The 22,602-nt window shown below is 35.8% G+C and overlaps 1 protein-coding gene across 5 annotated transcripts in view; it reads left to right on the forward strand.

The window, feature by feature from the left end:
* Positions 1-22,602, forward strand: part of CCSER1 (coiled-coil serine rich protein 1) — a 1,365,561-nt gene that overhangs the window by 156,801 nt on the left and 1,186,158 nt on the right. For all 5 annotated transcript variants that reach the window (XM_049104802.1, XM_049104801.1, XM_049104804.1 and 2 more), the window contains one exon: positions 7,774-7,958. In XM_049104802.1, the coding sequence (XP_048960759.1) occupies positions 7,774-7,958 (185 nt within the window). The remainder of the gene's footprint in view (positions 1-7,773; positions 7,959-22,602) is intronic.

The following is a 22,602-nucleotide window of genomic DNA, read 5'->3' on the forward strand; positions in this document are numbered from 1 at the left end:
ATTTTTTCTCTTTCTCCACCTTAACTACAATATTTTACCACTGCTTCATTTTAAAATTTCCTCCTTATTGGCTTTCATATTTCATATTTTATATTTCTACAATTACACGTCTTATATTTTCCACTTCTAGATTCCCTCCAACATACTCAATTTAATTTTTGGGAGATACATGAGATATGGGTTGTTTTGTTTTGTTTTGTTTGTGTTTCTTGTTTTCTCTGCCTCATTTTGTTCTACAATAGTGGAAGTTAATACCTTCTAAAATGACCAGCATGCACCCAGAACCAAGTGGTATTCCATACTGGTTCATTCCATGAGATTATATTCTCTCTTCATTCTCATTCTGCCCCTCTCTTTTATCTCATTTATGTTTTGGTGGTCAATGGTGGGGCTCTTTACACGTATTTCTGGTTTATATAAATTTGGGACTGAGCATCTTCTAACATACAAAACTTAATAGACTCAGAAACATGAGGATCGCCCTCTAGGACCCCTCAGGTAGACTACATTCTCCCTCCACTACAACTTTTTCGCCACCACCATCTCCCAGTTCCACCCCTTTATTTTCTTCTTTTTTCTTTACTTTTTTTCTTTTTTTACTCTTTTTTTCATTTTCCTTTTCTTCTTCTTTGGGATTCCTGGCTTTTTATTTTTTACTACTTTGTTTTAAAATTTGTTTTTCATTTGTTTTATTTTGTTCTGATCTTTGTTTTAATTTTCTGGTCTCTGACCTCATCAGAATCATCTAGGGTGAAATTTACTTAGGTCATGGTTGATATTCTTGACTCAGCCCACTCATACAGCCACTCTGCACTGAGCAAAATTATTAGAAGGAAGAACTCACCACAAAAGAATCAGAAATAGTACTCTCTGCCACAGTTACAGAATATGGATTATAATTCAATGTTAGAAAGCCAATTCATAAGAACAATTATAAAGCTACTGGTGGCTCTGGAAAAAGCATAAAGGATTCAAAGGACTTCATGACTGCAGAATTTATATCTAATCAGGCCGAAATTCATAATCAACTAAATGAGATGCAATCCAAACTGGATGTCCTAACGATGAGGGTTAATGAGGTGGAAGAGAGTGAGCGACATAGAAGACAAGTTGATGGCAAGGAAGGAAACTGAGGAAGAAAGGAAAACAAAAGACCACGAGGAAAGGCTTCAGGAAATAAATGATAGCCTGAGAAGGAAAAATCTATGTATAATTGGCGTTCCAGAGAGTGCCGAGAGGGACAGAGGGTCAGAAAGCATATTTGAACAAATCATAGCTGAGAACTTCCCTAATTTGGGGAGGGAAACAGGCATTCAGATCCAGGAGATAGAGAGGTCCCCCCTCAAAATCAATAAAAAACGTTCAATACCTCAATGTTTAATAGTGAAACCTGCAAATTCCAAAGACAAAGAGAAAATCCTTAAAGCAGTGAGAGACAAGAGATTCTTAACTTACATGGGGAAATATTAGATTCACAGGAGACCTCTCCACAGAGACTGGCAGGCCAGAAAGGGCAGTCATGATATATTCAGGGTACTAAATGAGAAGAATATACAGCTAAGAATACTTTATCCAGCAACACTGTCATTCAGAACAGAAGGAGAGAGAAACACCTTCCAGGATAGGCAGAAACTGAAAGAATATGCGACCACCAAACCAGTTCTGCAAGAAATATTATGGGGGACCCTGTAAAAGAAAGAGGGAGCCCAAAGAAACAATCCACAAAAGCAGGGACTGGATACGTATTACGATGACAGTAAATTCATATCTTTCCATAGTTACTCTGAATGTGAATGGGCTAAATGATCTCATCAAATGATGCAGGGTTTCAGACTGGATAAAAAGCAAGACCCATCCATATGCTGTCTCCCAGACTCTTTTGAGACCTAAGGACACCTCTCGCCTGAAAATGAAAGGTTGGTAGACCATTTACCATTCAAATGGTCTTCAAAAGAAAGCTGAGGTAGCAATCCTCATATCAGATAAAGTAAAATTTATCCCGTTATCCCAAAGACTGTAGTAAGAGATGAAGAGGGACACTATAGCATACTTAAAGGGTCTATCCAACAAGAAGACCTAACAATCATGAATATTTATGCCCCTAATGTGGGAGCTGCCAAGTATATCAATCCATTAATAACCAAAGTAAAGACATACTTAAATAATAATACACTAATACTGGGAGACTTCAACACTGCACTTTCTGTAAACGACAGGTTTTCTAAGCTGAGCATCACCAAAGAAACAAGGACCATAAATGATACTCTGGACCAGATGGATTTCACAGATGCATACAGAACTTTCCATCCAAATGCAACTGAATACACATTCTTCTAAGTGCACATGGAACTTTCTCCAGAATAGAGCTTACTGGGTCACAAATCAGGTCTCAACTGATACCAAAATATTGGGGTTGTCCCCTACATATTTTCAGACCACAATGTTTTGAAACTAGACCTCAATCACAAGAAGAAATTTGGAAGAAACTCAAACATGTGGAGGCTAATGACCATCCTACTAAAAGATGAATGGGTCAACCAGGAAATTAGAGAAGAATTTAGAAGATTCATGGAAACTAATGAAAATGAAGATATAACCGTTCAAAATCTTTGGGATAGAGCAAAAGCGGTCCTAGGAGAGAAATGCATTGCAATACAAGCCTCCCTCAAAAAATTGGAAAAACTCAAATACACAAGCTAACCTCACATCTAAAGGAATTGGAGAAAGAACAGCAAATAAAACCTACACCAAGCAGAAAAAGAAAGATAATAAAGATTCGAGCAGAACTCAATGAAATAGAGACCAGAAGAACTGTAGAACAGATCAACAAAACCAGGAGCTGGTTCTTTGAAAGAATTAATAAGATAGATAAACACCCAGTCAGCCTTATTAAAAAGAAAACAGAAAAGACTCAAATTACTAAAATCGTGAATGAAAGAGGAGGGATCACAACCAATACCATGGGAATAAAACGATTTAAAAATGTATTATGAGCAGCTATCTGCCAACAAATTAGGCAATCTAGAAGAAATGGATGCATTTCTGGAAAACCACAAATTACCAAAATTGGAACAGGAAGAAATAGAAAAGCTGAACAGGCCAACAACCAGGGAGGAAATTGAAGCAGTCATCAAAAACCTCCCAAGACACAAAAGTCCAGGGCCAGATGGCTTCCCAGGGGAATTCTATCAAACGTTTAAGGAAGAAATAATAGGTATTATTTCAGTTCTGAAGGGTAGAAAGGGACAAAATACTTCCAAACTCGTTTTATGAGGCCAGAATTACCTTGATTCCAAAACCAGACAAAGACCTCACCAAAGGAGAATTATAGACCAATATCCCTGATGAACACAGATGCAAAAATTCTCAACATGATATTAGCCAATAGGATCTAAGAGTACATTAAGAAGATTATTCACCATGACTAAGTGGTATTTATCCCCGGGATGCAAGGGTGGTTCAACACTGGTAAAACAATCAATGTGATCACATCAACAAGAGAAAAAACAAGAATGATATGATCCTTTCAATAGATGCAGAGAAACCATTTGACAAAATACAGTATCCATTCCTGATTAAAACTCTTCAGAGTGTAGGGATAGAGGGAACATTCCTCAGCAACCTAGAAGTCATCTATAAAAAGTCTACAGCAAATATCATTCACAGTGGGGAAAACTGAGAGCCTTTTCCCCTAGGATCAGGAAAACGACAGGGATGTCCACTCTCACCACTGTTATTCAACATAGTACTAGAAGCCCTAGCCTCAGCAATCAGGCAACAAAAAGAAAGAAAAGAAGAAGAAGCCAAACTCTTCCTCTTTGCAGATGACATGATACTCTATACAGAAAACCCAAAGGACTCTATTCCAAGATAGAGAACTCATATAGCAATTCAGCAATGTCACAGGATACAAAATCAATGCCCAGAAATTAGTAGCATTTCTATACACTAACAGTGAGACTGAAGAAAGAGAGATTAAGGAATCAATCCCATTTACAATTGCACCCAAAACCATAAGATACCCAGGAATAAACCTAACCGAAGAGGTAAAGGATCTATACTCTAAAAAATATAGAACACTTCTGAAAGAAATTGAGGGAGACACAAAGAGATTGAAAAATATTCCATGCTCATTGATTGGAAGAATTAATATCATGAAAATGTCAATGCTACCCAAGGCAGTTTATACATTAATGCAATAACTATCAAAATACCATGGACTTTCTTCAGAGAGTTGGAACAAATCATCTTAAGATTTGTGTGGAATCAGAAAAGACCCCGAATACTCAGGGGAATATTGAAAAAGAAAACCAGAGCTGGGGACATCACAATGCTGAATTTCAAGTTGTACTACAAAGCTGTGTCAAGATACATCTATGAAGGCAAGGGAAACAAAAGCAAAAATGAACTATTGATACTTAATCAGGATAAAAAGCTTCTGCACAGCAAAAGAAACAGTCAACAAAACTAAAGACAACCAACAGAATGGGAGAAGATACTTGCAAATGACATATCAGATAAATGCTAGTATCCAAGATCTATAAAAAACTTATTAAACTCAACACCCATGAAATAAACAATCCACTCATGAAATGGGCAAAAGTCATGAACAGAAATTTCACCGAAGAAGACGTACACATCGCCAACAAGCACATGAGAAAATGGTCTGCATCACTTCCATCAGGGAAATACAAATCAAAATCCCAATGAGATACCACTTTACACCTGTGAGAATGGTGAAAATTAACAGACAGGAAACAAATTCTGGAGAAGATGTGGAGAAAGGGGAACCCTCTTGCACTGTTGGTGGGAATGTGAATTGGTACAGCCACTCTGGAAAGCTGTGTAAACATTCCTCAAAGAGTTAAAAATAGAGCTACCCTACTACCCAGCAATTACACTACTGGGGATTTACCCCAAAGATACAGATCCAGGAAAAGCTGAGACACCTGCACCCCAATGTTTAAAGCAACAATGTCCACAATAGCCAGACTGTGGAAGGAGCCTCGGTGTCCATTGAAAGATGAATAGATAAAGAAGGTGTGGTATGTATATGTATGTATGTATGTGTGTGTATATATATATGTATATATATGTATGTAAGTATATATAATATATGTGTATATATACTTACATACGTACATATATACTGTGGAATATTAGCCATTAGAAAGGACAAATACCCATTATTTGCTTCAACGTGGTTGGAGCTGGAGGGTATTATGCTGAGTGAAGTAAGTCAATCGGAGAAGGACAATCATTATATTTTATTATATGGACAATCATTATTATATGGTTTCACTCATACGGGGAATATAAAAAATAGTGAAAGAGATTATAGGGGAAAGGAGAGAAAATGCGTGGGTCAAATCAGAGAGTGTGACAACACTTGAGAGACTCCTAACTCTGAGAAACAAACAAGGGGTAGTGGAAGGGGTGGTGGGCTGGGGGATGGGGTGACTGGGTGACAAGCACTGATGGAGGCACTTGACAGGATGGGCATTGAGTGGTATAATGTATGTTGGCAAATGGAACTCCAATAAAAAATATACATAATAAAAAACAAAAAAGTAGATAAATAAAAATAAAAACAATAGAAAAAATAATAATATGAAGTTGAGCTCTTTATCTATTCATTATTGATGGACACTTAGATTGTTCCATACCTTAGCTATTATGGATAATGCTATTGTAAACATTGGGGTACAGATATCTCTTTGAGATGATGTTTTCTTTTCCTTTGGATGTATTTCCAGAAATGGAGTTCCTAGATCATATGGTAACTTTATTTTTGATTTCTTGAAGAAACTGCATACTTTTTCCCATAGTGTCTGTACCAGTTTACATTCCCACTATCAGTGTATAAAGGTTTCTTTTCTTCACAGTCTTGACAACACTTGTTATCTTTTGACTTTTTACTAATAGCCATCCCAACTGGTGTGATGTGATATCTCTTGTGGTTTTGATTTACATTTCCCTGATGATTAGTGATGTTGAGCACCTTTTCATGTACTGGTTGGCTATTTTTTATCTTTTGGGGGAAAAATGTCTATTTAGGCTTTTTGTGAATTTTATATCGGTTCATTATTATTTTCTATTGAGTTGTATGAGTTCCTTATATATTTTGGATATTAAACCCTTATAAGTTATGTTATTTTAAAATATTTTCTCCTATCCCATAGTTTGCCTTTTCATTGGTGATTGTTTACTTTTTTTTACAGAAGCTTTTCACTTAGAAATAGTCACATTTGTTTATTTTTGCTTATATTGGTTTTGCTTTTGTTACGAAATCCAAAAAGTCAATGCCAAGACTAATGTCAAGGAGCTTATTACCCCTATTCTTTTTTGTATGATTTTTCACTTTCAGTCCTTTGAGATGGTTTTTTGTACGCTATAAGATGGGCCTATCCTTTCTGCATTGTATATGCTTGGACTCTTTGTCAAAAATTAATTGCTCACATATGATGGTTTTATTTCTGGGCCCTTTATTCTGTACATTGATCCATGTGTCTGTGTTTATGCCAATGCCATACTATTTGATTACTATAGCTTTGTACTATAGTTTGAAATCAGGAAATGTGACACTTCCAGTTTTGTTCTTTGTCAAGATTGCTTTGGCTAGTTGGGGTCTTTTGTGGTTCTTTTGTGGAATTGTTTTTTGTATTTCTGTGAAAAACACCATATAATTTTGATAGGGATTATATTGTTAGTATGGACATTTTAACAATATTAATTCTTCCAATCTATCAACGCATTTATTTATGCCTTCTTCAACTCCCTTAATTAGTGTCTTATGGTTTTCAGTGTAGTAATCTTTCACTTCCTTGGTTAAATTTATTTCTAAGTATTTTATCCTTTTTGATGATATTATAAGTGGGATTGTTTTCTTCATTTCACTTTTTGATAGTTCATTGTAGTTTGGCCTCGGGTCTCATAAAGACCTTTTAAGCATGATGACCAGGGTATTAATCAAGGTAACATATTAGCAAAGAGTTGAAAGTGATTAGGGAGCAAGATATACGAATATTTAAGAGAAGTATAACTACAAAGACTGTGGGGTAAAGGCCCTGGGACTGCAGTGTGCCTGCACGTATATTAGCAATGGCAAGAGATCCTTTGTAGAATCAGCCGAGTGAAGAAGAATTCAGCACAAGGTGAAGTTAGGTGGACAGGTGAACATAGGGAGACCCTTAATGAGGGAACAGAGTAAGGTCATATCATAAGGAAACTGATGAGCTATTGGGAAAATATCAACTTTATGGCTAGAAGAATGATCATGACCAATGCCACTTATGTCTTCCTGTATCATTCTGGTTACCATGTGGAAAGTAGCTGTGGGTTTTTGTTTATTTTGTTTTTGTTTGATTTTTTTTTTTTTTTGAGAGAAGCAGGTGAGAATAGGCAAAAGCAGGAGACTGTTAAGTATTAGAGTAACTCAAGTTAGGGTTGATGCAATTTGCAGTTTGTTCCAAGGTATTAGTAAGGAAGGTAGTAGGAAGTGATCAGATTTTGTATACAATTTGAAGGTAATAAGGACAGAATTTGCTTATGTAATTTATGTGAGGTATGGAGAAGCTAAGGATGACTATCAAGGTTTTGAGCTTCAAAGTGATTACAGGATTAAGTTACCTAAATTTAACACTATTAATTAGAATTTATTTTCTATGGTAGAGAATTTTTGAATGACATTAAGAGTTTCTCATTTTCAATGGAAAATTTATAAAAAACTACATTTAAGCATTTGTATTAATTTTTATTTATCTATTTTAATAGTTCTTGCCAGTAGCTTCAGTCCATATCGTGAAGGAAGATTTATAGAAAGGCGACTGCGATCCTCATCTGAAGGAACTGCAGGGAGTAGCAGAATGGTTTTGAAACCAAAAGATGGAAATGTAGAAGAAGTAAATAGTCTAAGAAAGCAAAGAGCAGGTTCATCATCTTCAAAAATGAACAGCATGGTAAGTATACATAAATACTTGCATTAATAAAATAATTATGTATGTGAACTGAGATATTGATGCCTCTTGCAATATGAAAACAGATTGACAAAAAAAACAGACTAAAGAATAGATATTTCATATTTGAAGGGAAAATCGGTCTCCTTAGTTGATGTCTCAAGTTAGGCTTGTTTTCACTTGATACTCTTTTTTTTTTTTAAGATTTTATTTATTTATTCATGAGAGTCACAGAGAGAGAGGCATAGACACAGGCAGGGGGAGAAGCAGGCTCCATGCAGGGAGCCCGATGTGGGACTCGATCCCAGGTCTCCAGGATCACACACCCTGGACTGAAGGTGGTGCTAAATCGCTGAGCCACTGGGGCTGCCCTCGCTTGAGACTCTTATGTGTCATGACAGATACTATCACACCATGACGGTTGCCCTTAATTCCTATTATCCTTGCTTCCATAGAAAGTTTAATATTTTCTCTTTAGAAAAAGACCTTGAAATGCACAAGCTAAGAAAAAAAGCTGATCATGAGGATATCCTTCCTAACCATTATTTTACACCATCTTTCTCTACCCTCTAGCAACTCTAAAAAATGTCCATTTATAAACCACACTTAGGTTAGTACCATCCATTCATCCCTTGGTGGAACCTACTCTGCCTGTCCTTTTATAGTTGCCTATCTACACAGGATGAGGAGCCTTTGGGGTCAAGAAAAAATACCCATCCAAAGCTTGACACATTCTAGGTAAACAAGATTCTGGATTCCTGGTCCAAACTGCAGGAGCCTTCAGATAAGGGTGAAGGTAGTGTGTGTATAGAGGAGTCAGGTCTGAGCTTGCACTTGGGGGCTTTGGTGTCTTAGAGGTATGTGCATGATGCTCTTTCACAGTGAGAGATAAAGCCAGGTTGGGAAGAGGTGAGGAGTGGACTGCAGCCCAGGAGGTCCAGAAAGCCTCAGGTCTCACAAATATTGGGGTGGGCTTGACTTTTGGAGTTCTCTTTGCTCACTTTCTCACAGATGTTTACTTTTTCAGCAATATTTTTGCCTCTTGGTACTTAACAGTGTTTCCTAAAAATGATCTATCTACCTGTCTACCTACCTACCTACCTTTCTATTCATGGATATGTGTGAAAAATGCTCAAAACTAAATTACTTGTATATTTTATCTCTATATATTTTAGATGATTTGATTTCAAATGAAAATAGGTCATCCAATTTTGACAATTGTATCGTGAAGAAGTATTAAATTACTGAGGCAGCACTGAGTGATAGCAGAACCATTGTGCTTGAAGTACTAGCAGTTAGGTCAGGTTTTGACAAATCTTAATCTTGGGCAAATCTGTAACTACAAAACAATAAATGATAGTGGGCTTTTTGTTTCCAGTATACTAAAAACTGATTGTGTTTATATTTGTATATAGAGAAAAGTCCTGTTGTGTTTTGTTTGTTTTTTGTTTTTGTTTTTGTTTTTTTTTTTTTGAGAGAGAAAGAGAGAATACTTGTGCATGGGTGAGGTTAGGGGGGAGCTGGAGGGAGGGGCAGAGGGAGAGAGAATCTTCTGCAGGCCCCATGCCCTTTGTGGAGGGCTCAATCTCATGACCCTGAGATCATGACTTGAGCCGAAATCAAGAGTCAGATGATCAACAAACTGAGCCACCCAGGTGCCCCATACTTGCTATTTTTAAGTGCAAGAATATGTTAAAAAAGATTTCCAGTTGGTGCAGCATTGAAAGTTATGGCTAATGACTTGTATGAAACATTTGTCTTCATAAAATTTTCATTTTTTCCTTCAAAGAGATGTATTTATATTAATAATTGTACACTAGGCATTAGATTTCCCCAAAGTTAGGCCTTTAACATATTCTTAATCATGTTTTTTATAATATATTTAAATAATTCTCACTGTAACATTACAAATTACTCTTCTTCCCAGATCCAGTTTCAAGATTTAAAATAAAAATGTCAGAACAGAAAAAAGCAACTTTGTTCTTTTATTTGAGGCTTTTTGTACAATTTTCAGTGTTCCTGTAACTGTGGTGCTATAGATCTTCCACTAGATGGCAGGGATACATCATTGCCATGGTTGAGGAAGGGCTATCATTGTAAGAACAGAAAGTTGGTTAAAATATTATATGTGTTCATTGGATTTACAGGTCACACTTTTGAAATAAATACTGACACTTGCATTTCCATATGAAACCTACCAAACATTATTTTATGACTTCACTGTTTTCTTTTGGATTTAACAATGAATATCCTTTTAATTCACAGTGTAATCATGAATTCAAAATGCGTAAAATACATTCTTTAATTCATAGCAAAATAAGGAACAAATGTTAGGACTCTTCAGTAATTTTAGTTACATGTGAAAAAATGGCAAATACTTAAGAAATTATAGCTTTATGTGTGAACAGTGACACACATTTTCTATATTCTTCTAAAATAATTCAAGCAAATGTATTTAAAAAAATTCATTCAAAATTCAGTTATTCTTTCCTTTTAGTGCAATAATAATAGTAATATGTATTTTTAATACTTATTTGGACCAAGGGACTGTTCTTAATGCTTCATATGTATTATCATATCCAGTCCTAAACTATTATACTATGAACAAAGTGATGCTGTTATTAATCCCATTTGTAAAAGAGGACAAGAAAGCATTGAGAGGATAAGCAACTTGCCTCAAAATACCGATAGTAGGTGGCAGAGATAGGATTTATTTTATTTTATTTTTAAAAAAGATTATATTTATTTATTCATGAGAGACACAGAGAGAGAAGGCAGAGACACAGGCAGAGGGAGAAGCAGGCTCCATGCAGGGAGCCCGATGTGGGACTTGATCCCTGGTCTCCAAGATCATGCCCTGGGCCAAAGGCAGGTGCTAAACTGCTGAGTCATCCAGGGATCCCCCAGAGAAAGGATTTAGATTTGGATTCTACCTTTGTTGTTGTTGTTTTTTCTGTCTAACTTTAAACCCTAGATGATTTGTGGGAAATGTAATAGATTTAAAATTATTCTTATTTTCTTTGCATTATTTCTGTGTAATGAAGTTAACACAGTTAATGCAGCCAATACGTGCTGCAGGTGGAGGCTGCAACCTTCTGTAAGGGATACTTTTAAAAAAGAAACAAAATTAAAAAAAAAAAATTTAGTGCTGGACTGAAAATGTGGTAGTATTTATTGATATGCTAATGAATGGTATCCACATCTTAACTGAAAGATATCTCATCTAGAAAGGAACTTTGGCACACAAAAAAAGATATTCAAATTTAGAAGGAACCAGAGTATTTTGTCTAGTTCTTGGGGATATAAGTTTACCTATAGAATATGGCTTTATTTATTAAGATGCTAAGGATTTCTGAGTGACCAAAGGTATATTCTAATAAGTTAGATTCCAGTGTTTTCTGTATATTTGAATGGGGATATTTCAATTTGAAGGGAGAGGGGAGGATATATTAATAACTCTTGGCTTCAGTGGCTCAGAAGAAATTGGAGTTGGCTTAAATTATTACAGGAAACCAAAATATATCTGGAAATAATTTGTTAAGCATTCACATTTATTATATATATTCAAGCTGCTTTAAAGATTTTCCTTCATTTTCCTCTATTGAGTTATTTTCTTGATAAAATAACACAGTCCAAATATTTTAAAAAGATTTTCTTGAAATAGGCTTTCTTTTTAGAAACTTTCCCTTCAGAATGTGGTATATAAATGAATAAATTTAGGATTTGTCATGATTTCTCCAGCTGTTTTACACGATGACATTTAACTCCATATATATTTGTAAGATCACCCTGCTCTAAAAAAATTTATTAATGTGAGGATATATTCATATGTAATGGACATTCGTATGTAATGGACAATACAATGGCTCTGGCATTATTACAGAAAGGAAAGTGGCTGAATGTATGAATAAAGATAAGCTAGGATATGTGATAGCAAATAACCTGCAAATCTTAGTGACTTAAACATTTTTTTAAAGTTTTTTTTTTAAATTTTTATTTATTTATGATAATCACACAGAGAGAGAGAGAGAGGCAGAGACACAGGCAGAGGGAGAAGCAGGCTCCATGCACCTGGGAGCCCGATGTGGGATTCGATCCCGGGTCTCCGGGATCGCGCCCTGGGCCAAAGGCAGGCGCCACCCAGGGATCCCCTTAGTGACTTTTTTTTTAAAGATTTTATTTATTTATTCACGAGACACACACACACACACACACACACACACACACAGAGAGAGAGAGAGAGAGAGAGAGAGAGAGCAGACATAGGCAGAGGGAAAAGCAGGCTCCATGCAGGAAGCCCGATGTGGGACTCGATCCTAGGACTCCAGGATCACGCCCTGAGCCAAAGGCTCAACTGCTGAGCCACCCAGGCATCCCTTAGTGACTTTTATAATACGGATTTATTTCTCACTCAAGTTATATGTTTGTTGTGGAAGATTCTGGGAGTTCCCTTTAATGTCTCATTCTGTGTCCAGGCTGTTCAGCCAGCTAACATTGCAAATATTGCCCTTTATCATGGCAAGAAAGAGATCTCTGGAGGTTCTCATTGCAGTAGTAAATGCTTTGACCTGTGAGAGACACATTTCACTTTCTCTCATAATTTATTAACTAGATCTAATCACTTGGCCCAAATTAGGCACAAAAGGCTCTAGGAAGTACAGTCTCTTCCTTGTGTCTGGAAGGTTTAGACTCAGACACATTTGGTGGACACTAATGACTATCATATTCTCAAAAAACTTAGTGTATCTCAGTTCTTTTAATTAACTGAGATTTCCTACTTGTCTTCTCCCTTCCTTTTAATGGACTGTTATTTATGCCTCACATTGAGCTGGTTGTGGTGGTTGAGAAAGATTAAGACATCCTTGAAATTTCTCTTATTTTCAGTTTGGTGTCCTGCTGCCCTTTTGTAGGAACTGTGAATGGGGTAGTAAAAACAAAAAACAAACAAAACAACCTCTAGTACTTCTTTGATGGAAGAATGGACCATTTATTTTGAGGAAAAAAAAAAAGTTACTTGCAGATTATTAGCTTCTCATGTCATATTTTAATTCTTGGCATGTTGAAATCCAGAATTTAGGTATTACTGACAATAGTTAAGTAGTCTAAGACTAATTAAGCCCTATGTTAAGTAGCCAAGCACTTTGCTGTGCATTCACTTTCCTTTTGGGGCCTACTGTTCTCTCCTTTATTAGCTTATTCTTTATTGATTCACTTATTTATCTAATTATTCACAGTTTCTTTAAATAAATATTTCTTGAGAACCTACTCTGAAGATACAAAGTTGAAAAACACAGGCCTGGAAGATATTAGAGTTCTAGGTTGGGAGACATTAACATGATCTTGTCAATGTAAAAGATTTAACAATTCTGACTATTTTAAAATTCACAATGGGGGTGGTGTTTGATCCTGACACATTCAGGATGTGTGAATTCCTGTACACCTAATTTATTTTATTTTATTTTTTTTGTACACCTAATTTATATGGAGTCTAGCTTGCATATTTAATTGACATTATTAAATGTATAAACAACTTAAACATTTTTCTAATATCTACCACTGAGACCTAGCTGAAGGAACTCTAAGAGGCAGTGGGAAAAAAAAGTACATTCATGTTCAAAGAATCCATTCAAAACACCCCACTTTTACCATCTACCAGGCAAATGAACTCACTGGCCTGTTGGTATATGTACTTTCACACTTATATTCTGTGGCATGGAAGTTGTTGGAGCTCAAAATTAAGAGCAAAGGAAGGATCATAATTAGAAGATCTAGTTCAATGAATGTTTCCTCCCAATTCTGAAATCCTAAATGAGACTTTCAAGTACGTAAAAAATGTTATTGGCTTTTGAGAGTTAAAATAATGATCTCAGCTTTTAGTTTAACTCATTGTCAATGGAATTAAAGATAATGGCAAACTACAAGGACATTTACTGAGAAAAGGGAGCCATTAATATTTGTAAGGAAATGGAGACACACAAATCATTCTTCTTAATCCTCATGCATTTTAAGAAGGAAAATCACAAGTATCACACATTAAACATTGAATTACATTTGTTGATAACTAGTAATTAATTATAGATTAATGCCCTAATCCATAATGCCTTTATTGATTTTTCTAGTTACTAATGATACCTATCAATGTCTATTTTGTATCGCATATATGGTACCCACTATTTAGTTATTTGAATGAATAGGTTTAATTTTGCCTATTAAACCTCATTCATTTAAATGGAAGAAGTTTTGTACATATTAGCATTTCTTAGAGCATTTAGTATACTGCCTGGTATATAATAAATATGGGTGAATTAAAGATATAATTGTTGATTAGGTTGTGACATATGCTCATATAGATATGAATTAAAGCCTTTAGTACAATCATTATATGTGGTGTGTTCATACACGTTTTTGATATTTTAATTTCTTTTACAAATGTTCACCTGTTTTTATGATCACTGTTTGATACAGCTCTGACTTTTGATGCTAAGTCCCTAATCAAGATCATACCAATTATGACATTTTCCCAGTAGAAACGTAATTCATTTTAGGATTGTCAGCCTATGGAATAGTTTAATAGTTTCCAGGATCGTATCAGTACCATAGTTATGGACAGGCCATATAGGGAGGAAAATAAATAGTCAATTATTAGAAATAGTTTTTGGAGAACCTATTAAAAATACAAGTTCTTGGTCAAATATGTCCAAAGTGATATTTTAAAAACTCCCTTGCATATTTTATCAAGACTGATTCATTTCATTTTTTGTAAACTTGCAGATTCAGAATTGCCTTTAGGAAAGCATAATTGGATAAAATATTCCATTCATTTTTTTCTAGTTTTGAGGATGAGTCATTTTCATTTAGAAGCTGTCACAGTTTGTATGTTTGGTGCGCAGAATTATGAATAGCTTATTCATTGAGTTAACTCACTTAGTGACTTGAAGACCACTTTGAGTAAATAAAGTTGCAGTATCGTAATTATTACCACTGGTCTTCATGCAGTACACATGAGATGTGCCTAGCACTTAAGTTTTCCTTTGTGATTTTTTTTTCTGAATGTGTCTTGATCCATAAGGACCATTTTAACAAAATATCCCAAACTCAGTAGCTTATAAATGACAGAAATTTGTATCTCACAGGTCTGGAGGCTTGGAAATCCAAGATAAAGTTGCCAGCGTTGTTTCTGGTTTATAACCAGCACCCTTTTAATGTGTCTCCCATGACAGAAGGGGCTAGGGAGCTGTCAGGAATCTCTTTTATACAGTCGATAATCCCATTCAGGAGGGCTCCACCCTTATTAGGCACCTCCCAGAGGCTCCATGTCCTAATACCATCATTTCAGTATTTCAACATATGAGTTTTAGGAGAACCCAGACATTCAGAACACAACAATAAACAATAATGTTGTTAGCAATATTTAATTATATATGTTTAAAACCTTTATTAAGAATAGTACATATTTCATTCTATTCCGATTTATCAAGAAAATGAGAAGAACAGTAGTAGAAGGCAATTAAAGATTTTTTTTCAGGGCAGCCCTGGTGGTGCAGCGGTTTAGCGCCACCTGCAGCCCAGGGTGTGATCCTGGAGACTGGGGATCGAGTCCCACATCAGGCTCCTTGCATGGAACCTGCTTCTCCCTCTGCCTGTGTCTCTGCCTCTCTGTGTGTGTTTCTCATGAATAAATAAAAAATATTTATGAAAAAAATATTTTTTCATTAACCATATAACATCTAGGATAACCATAAGATGGTTTATATCCCTTCTAAAAATAAAAAAATTGGAAAATAAAGTTAGTTTACCTTTTTATTCTTGAGGTTAGAATGCAAAAATGACAATTTTGTTTTTAATTGAATCAAATTATCTTAATTTTCTGTGAAATGAAAACTGTTTTATGCCTTATTTAGGTAACCCCATGGGCTGGTATAGTTTTCATAGCCTGAGAGAGAATATTTATTGATTCGGAATCCATGACAAATCTGTGACCATCTGAACAGCTGCACAATCAATCTGTAACACAGAATTGACCTTGAGTAAAATAACTCCTTTTTTCTGAGGAGATAGTCATTGGAATTTGAAGCTTTTACATTATTCTAGTTAAACAATAAAGAAAAAATTATTTTTCCTAAGGTTATTATGTCATTTTGAAACATAACTTTAAACACATATTAATTTAAAAAAATAAATAAATTTTGACTTCCAAGTTCAAGAAATATACAATTATAGTAGACTTATGCCTAATATTAGGCTCTATGGCCAGTTTATATAAAAATATAAATATTTTAACATTGATACTTTTTTAAAGATAATTTAAAAATTGAGACAAACTTGTATAATTATCTCAAGCCATCATATTTGCAATGTTAGGATTAAAAAGGTGTGAATTTCAAATGAGTTGTGCGTGCATACTTCACACATTTGCTATGTGATGATGTCTTTGTTTAAATTTATCATTCCTAAATTAGAGTAGTTATCATTATTATCACTTTTATAATTTAATACAGCGATCATTTCACTTCATTGCTAAAAGTTTGCTCTAAAATGTCTTTTTTGTTTGTCTTTTATTGTTCTTAGCTTGTTATATGCAACCTGAAACAATGTTTTTTTGGCTTTGTCTCTTAGGCTCTTTATTATATACATTTGTAATTACCTTATAAAGTTATGCTTTTAATATCTACCTAGTTGTCTTTAGCACTACCCAGTACTTTGTGTGTGTGCACCATTGAGAGACACAAAGAAATATTTGGTCAAGAGCGACTCACATGAATCAGAGCTTTAATTAGACATCAAGAGGCACAAATGTAGCAGGTAGAGATGTGAAATACCTTCCCAGCTCCCCATGTCCTTTCTTTACTTGATGCACCCTGACTCAGATTGTTGGATGAGATTTGAACTGGTTAATGTGTTCAATCACCTTATTTACATATTGGTACAAAACATCTCCATTTTTTTTTTGACTATAGTCACTAAGCTGTACATTATATCTCCAGAACTTTTGTCTTATAACCTGAAGTTTTAACATTTTGGCCACATGAAATATCTCCATTTCGTCTTCAGTAGTGTAGCATACATGAACATTTTCCCTGGGCCATATCCCAGAAGTTTCTGTATTACAGTTTTATTTTTCTTAAGCAACACTAGATAATTAGATACATTATGTTAAAAGCAGTATATAGATGAGCTCTCTTACTAGTGAAAACCAATTAGTCTGCCAGTTTGTTTGTTTTCTAGGAGGTATTTCGTTAGTATGTTTACAAGGAGATTACACCAGGTCACCTGCCTTCTTACTTTCCAGAAAGTATACTCCATTTCCCTCATAACAGGGAAAGTAGATCACAGACCAGCTGCTTAACTCAGGCACGGACTATAAACTTTAAATGCTCTCTTCAAATTATCCATTCTGTCCTTGACACTCACTCCCAAAACGTTTGTGTTTTTACTCATCAGTCCTTTCATTTCCTCTGGTCTTAGGTAACTTTCTGTGTGTGCATTCTTTCAAAGCAATCTTTTCTACTAGTCCTCTTGATTTCTACCTCTGACCTGCTATGTAACAGCATTTGATCAGTATGGTTCTTTTGTTTTATCTCCGGTTTCCTCTCCATCTCTTCATTACTGTCAGTTTACAGTACCACCAAGCTTCCATCGTTGAGAAAAACAAATAAAAAATATTTTTTTTCTATGCCCTGCTTGATACTCAAGTTCTCCATCCTGTTCCTTTTTTTCCCTACAAGGCAACAAGTTCTGAAAGAATAGCCTTTTCTTGCCATACTAATTTTCTCACTGTCCATAAACTCCTCAATTTCATAATTTCAGCTCCTGTAATATACAGGATGTTTTTCAGCATTGCCACTGTTGACAAATTGTCCTTTAGTTCTTTGGTGGTGGTAGGTGTCTTGTGCATTGTATGTTTAATATTATCCTTGACCCTACCTATTACATGCCAGTAGAACCCTCAAGTTTTGACAACTGAAGATATCTCCAGGCATTGCCAAATATGCCATTGCAGGCAAAAATTGCCCTTGGTTGAGTACTGCTCTGAAGTCATCAGTGACTTTACCAATTTTCATATTCCCCCCCCCCCCTTTTTTTTTTTGGATCTTCACCTTTTGTAACTTCTCTTCAGTTTCTAACACTGTTGAGGACTTCATTTGTATACTTATCACTTCTCCTTTTCACAGGGTTAACTCTCCTCTCATTCTTATTCTCCTCCTTTTCTCCTTACAGAATCCTTAATGGGTATCTTCTTATATACATTGTAAACACAGCTATTTATTTACTTGCATTTGGTCCATGTCACTCTTGCCTTTATTTTTCACCTGCCCTATCTGAAAACTTAAGAGATAGATGAAGTCATTTGTGGATTCCACATAAAAGGCTGGGAATCTCTATTATATCAGAAATATGACAAAATCAATAAACATTGAAGAACATAATATATTGGAGTTATGGAAATAGAGTGAGGGCTTATGAAAGATCTGTTTACATAAGGGGAATAGCAAAAACTTCAAGGACTGAAGCTTTAGAGTGGAAATAGGGAAATATGCAGTGACTTGATATTTGCCCTAACAGTTAATGGCTCCTCTTTCTTTGTTTTCTGCCATTTATATTGCTATCCGGTTTGTTTGTTTGTTTATTTATTTATTTATTTATTTTTATTTTTTATTATTTTTTATTTTTATGATAGTCACACACAGAGAGAGAGAGAGAGGCAGAGACACAGGCAGAGGGAGAAGCAGGCTCCATGCACCGGGAGCCCGACGTGGGATTTGATCCCGGATCTCCAGGATCGCGCCCTGGGCCAAAGGCAGGCGCTAAACCGCTGCGCCACCCAGGGATCCCTGCTATCCTGTTTTTATGCACATATATGTCAGCCTCCTTTTAAGATATTTTGATAATTCTCAATCTCCTCTTCTAGAGAAGCAGCAATTATATCACTTAAGATAGGACCTCCTCATTAGTCAGTGTAATATACTGCAATAATAAATTTTACCTTCATGGCTACTACCCAACATTATACTTTTTTGGTTTTCATATTTTTGAAAAGTTTTTATTTTAATTCCAGTTAATTAACATACAGTGTTATATTCGTTTCACGTTTACAATATAGAGGTTCAGCAATTCCATACATCCAGTGCTCGTCTTGAGAAGTGCAGTCCTTAATCTCTCACCTCTTTTAACCTAGTCTCCTACCTCCTTTCCCTCTGGTAACCATCAGTTCTGTATAATTAAGGACCTGTTTCTTGATTTCTCTCCCTCTTTTTTTCCTTTTGTTCATTTGTTTCTTAAATTCCACATATGAGTGAAATCATATGATATTTGTCTTTCTTTGACTTATTTCACTTAGCATTACTAAGCATTACTTACTCTCTAGCTCTATCCATGTTGTTGCAAATGGCAATATTTCATTCTTTTTAATGGCTGAATAATAGTCCTGTGTGTGTATGTATGTGTATCTCACATCTTCTTTACCCATCCATTGATCAATGGACATTTGAGCTGTTTCCATATTTTGGCTATTAAATAATGTTGCTATAAATATTGAGATGCATGGATCTCTTTGAGTTAATGTTTTTGTATATTTGGGGTAAGGTATTGACTCCAGTAGTACAATTGCTGGATCATAGGGTAGTTCTATTTTAACTTTTTGAGGAACCTCAAAAAAGTGCACAAGGGTTCCTTTTTCCCCCACATCCTTATCGACACCTCTTGTATTCTGTGTTGTTGATTTTAGCCATTCTGACAGGTGTGAAGTGATGTTTTATTGTAGTTTTGATTTACATGATTTACATTTCCCTGATAGTAAATGATAATGTGTCTGTTCATGTGTCTATTGGCCACATGCATGTTTTCGTTGGACAAATGGCTGTTCGTGTCTACTGACCATTTTTTACTTGGATTACTTGTTTGTTGGGCATTGAGTTTTATATGTTCTTTGTATATATTGGATACTAATCCTTTGTTGCATATATCATTTGCAGATATCTTCTCTCATTCCATTGGTTGCCTTTTAGTTTTGTTGATTGTTTCCTTCACTGTACAGAATTTTTTTTTTTATTTTGATGTGGTCTTAATAGTTTGCTTTTGCTTTTGTTTTCCTTGCCTCAAGAGACATACCTAGAAAAATGTTGCTACGACTGGTATCAAGGAGGTTTCTCTCTATGTTCTTTTCTAGGACTTTTTTTTAATAATAAATTTATTTTGTATTGGTGTTCAATTTGCCAACATACAGAATAACACCTAGTGCTCACCCCGTCAAGTGCCCCCCTCAGTGCCCATCACCAATTCACCCCCACCCTCTGCCCTCCTCCCCTTCCACCACCCCTGGTTCATTTCCCAAAGTTAGGAGTCTTCATGTTCTATCTCCTTTCTGATATTTCCTACCCATTTCTTCTCCCTTCCCTTCTATTCCCTTTCACTATTATTTATATTCCCCCAAATGAATGAGACCATATGTTTGTCCTTCTCCGATTGAATTATTTCACTCAGCATAATACCCTCCAGTTCCACCCACGTTGAAGCAAATGGTGGGTATTTGTCATTTCTAATGGCTGAGGAATATTCCATTGTATACAGAAATCACATCTTCTTTAAACATTCATCTTTCAATGGACACCGAGGCTCCTTCCACAGTTTGGCTGTTGTGGACATTGCTGCTAGAAGCATCGGGGTGCAGGTGTCCTGGGTTTCATTGCATCTGCATCTTTGGGGTAAGTCCTCAGCAGTGCAATTGCTGGGTCGTAGGGCAGGTCTATTTTTAACTTTTTGAGGAACCTCCACACAGTTTTCCAGACTGCCTGCACCAGTTCACATTCCCACCAACAGTGTAAGAGGGTTCCCTTTTCTCCGCATCTTCTCCAACATTTGTGGTTTCCTGCCTTGTTAATTTTCCTCATTCTCACTGGTGTGAGGTGGTATCTCATTGTGGTTTTGATTTGTATTTCCCTGATGGCAAGTGATGCAGAGCATTTTCTCATGTGCGTGTTGGCCATGTCTATGTCTTCCTCTGTGAGATTTCTCTTCATGTCTTTTGCCCATTTCATGATTGGATTGTTTGTTTCTTTGCTGTTGAGTTTAAGAAGTTCTTTATAGATCTTGGATATTAGCCCTTTATCTGATCTGTCATTTGCAAATTTCTTCTCCCATTCTGTAGGTTGTCTTTTAGTTTTGTTGATTGTATCCTTTGCTGAGGGAAAGCTTCTTATCTTGATGAAGTCCCAATAGTTCATTTTTGCTTTTATTTCATTTGCCTTCGTGGATGTATCTTGCAAGAAGTTACTGTGGCCGAGTTCAAAAAGGGTGTTGCCTCGGTTCTCCTCTAGGATTTTGATGGAATCTTGTCTCATATTTAGATCTTTCATCCATTTTGAGTGTATCTTTGTGTATGGTGAAAGAGAGTGGTCTAGTTTCATTCTTCTGCATGTGGATGTCCAATTTTCCCAGCACCATTTATTGAAGAGACTGTCTTTCTTCCAGTGGATAGTCTTTCCTCCTTTATCGGATATTAGTTGATCATAAAGTTGAGGGTCCACTTCTGTATTCTGTATTCTGTATTCTGTTCCACTGATCTATGTGTCTGTTTTTATGCCAGTACCACACTGTCTTGATGACTACAGCTTTGTAGTACAACCTGAAATCTGGCATTGTGATGCCCCCAGATATGGTTTTCTTTTTTAAAATTCCCCCTGGCTATTCGGGGTCTTTTCTGATTCCATACAAATCTTAAAATAATTTGTTCTAACTCTCTGAAGAAAGTCCATGGTATTTTGATAGGGATTGCATTAAACGTGTAAATTGCCCTGGGTAGCATAGACATTTTCACAATATTAATTTTGCCAATCCATGAGCATGGAATATTTTTCCATCTCTTTGTGTCTTCCTCAATTTCTTTCAGTAGTGTTCTATAGTTTTTAGGGTATAGATCCTTTACCTCTTTGGTTAAGGTTTATTCCTAGGTATCTTATGCTTTTGGGTGCAATTGTAAATGGGATTGACTCCTTAATTTCTCTTTCTTCAGTCTCATTGTTAGTGTATAGAAATGCCACTGACTTCTGGGCATTGATTTTGTATCCTGCCATGCTGCCAAACTGCTGTATGAGTTCTAGCAATCTTGGGGTGGAGGCTTTTGGGTTTTCTATGTAGAGTATCATGTCATCGGTGAAGAGGGAGAGTTTGACTTCTTCTTTGCCAATTTGAATGCCTTTAATGTCTTTTTGTTGTCTAATTGCTGAGGCTAGGACTTCCAGTACTGTGTTGAATAGCAGTGGTGAGAGTGGACATCCCTGTCTTGTTCCTGATCTTAGGGGAAAGGCTCCCAGTGCTTCCCCATTGAGAATGATATTTGCTGTGGGCTTTTCGTAGATGGCTTTTAAGATGTTGAGGAATGTTCCCTCTATCCCTACACTCTGAAGAGTTTTGATCAGGAATGGATGCTGTATTTTGTCAAATGCTTTCTCTGCATCTAATGAGAGGATCATATGGTTCTTGGTTTTTCTCTTGCTGATATGATGAATCACATTGATTGTTTTACGAGTGTTGAACCAGCCTTGTGTCCTGGGAATAAATCCTACTTGGTCATGGTGAATAATTTTCTTAATGTATTGTTGGATCTTATTGGCTAGTATCTTGTTGAGAATTTTTGCATCCATGTTCATCA

This window comes from Canis lupus, chromosome 32 (genome assembly GCF_003254725.2).
Source record: "Canis lupus dingo isolate Sandy chromosome 32, ASM325472v2, whole genome shotgun sequence".
Taxonomy (NCBI): domain Eukaryota; kingdom Metazoa; phylum Chordata; class Mammalia; order Carnivora; family Canidae; genus Canis; species Canis lupus.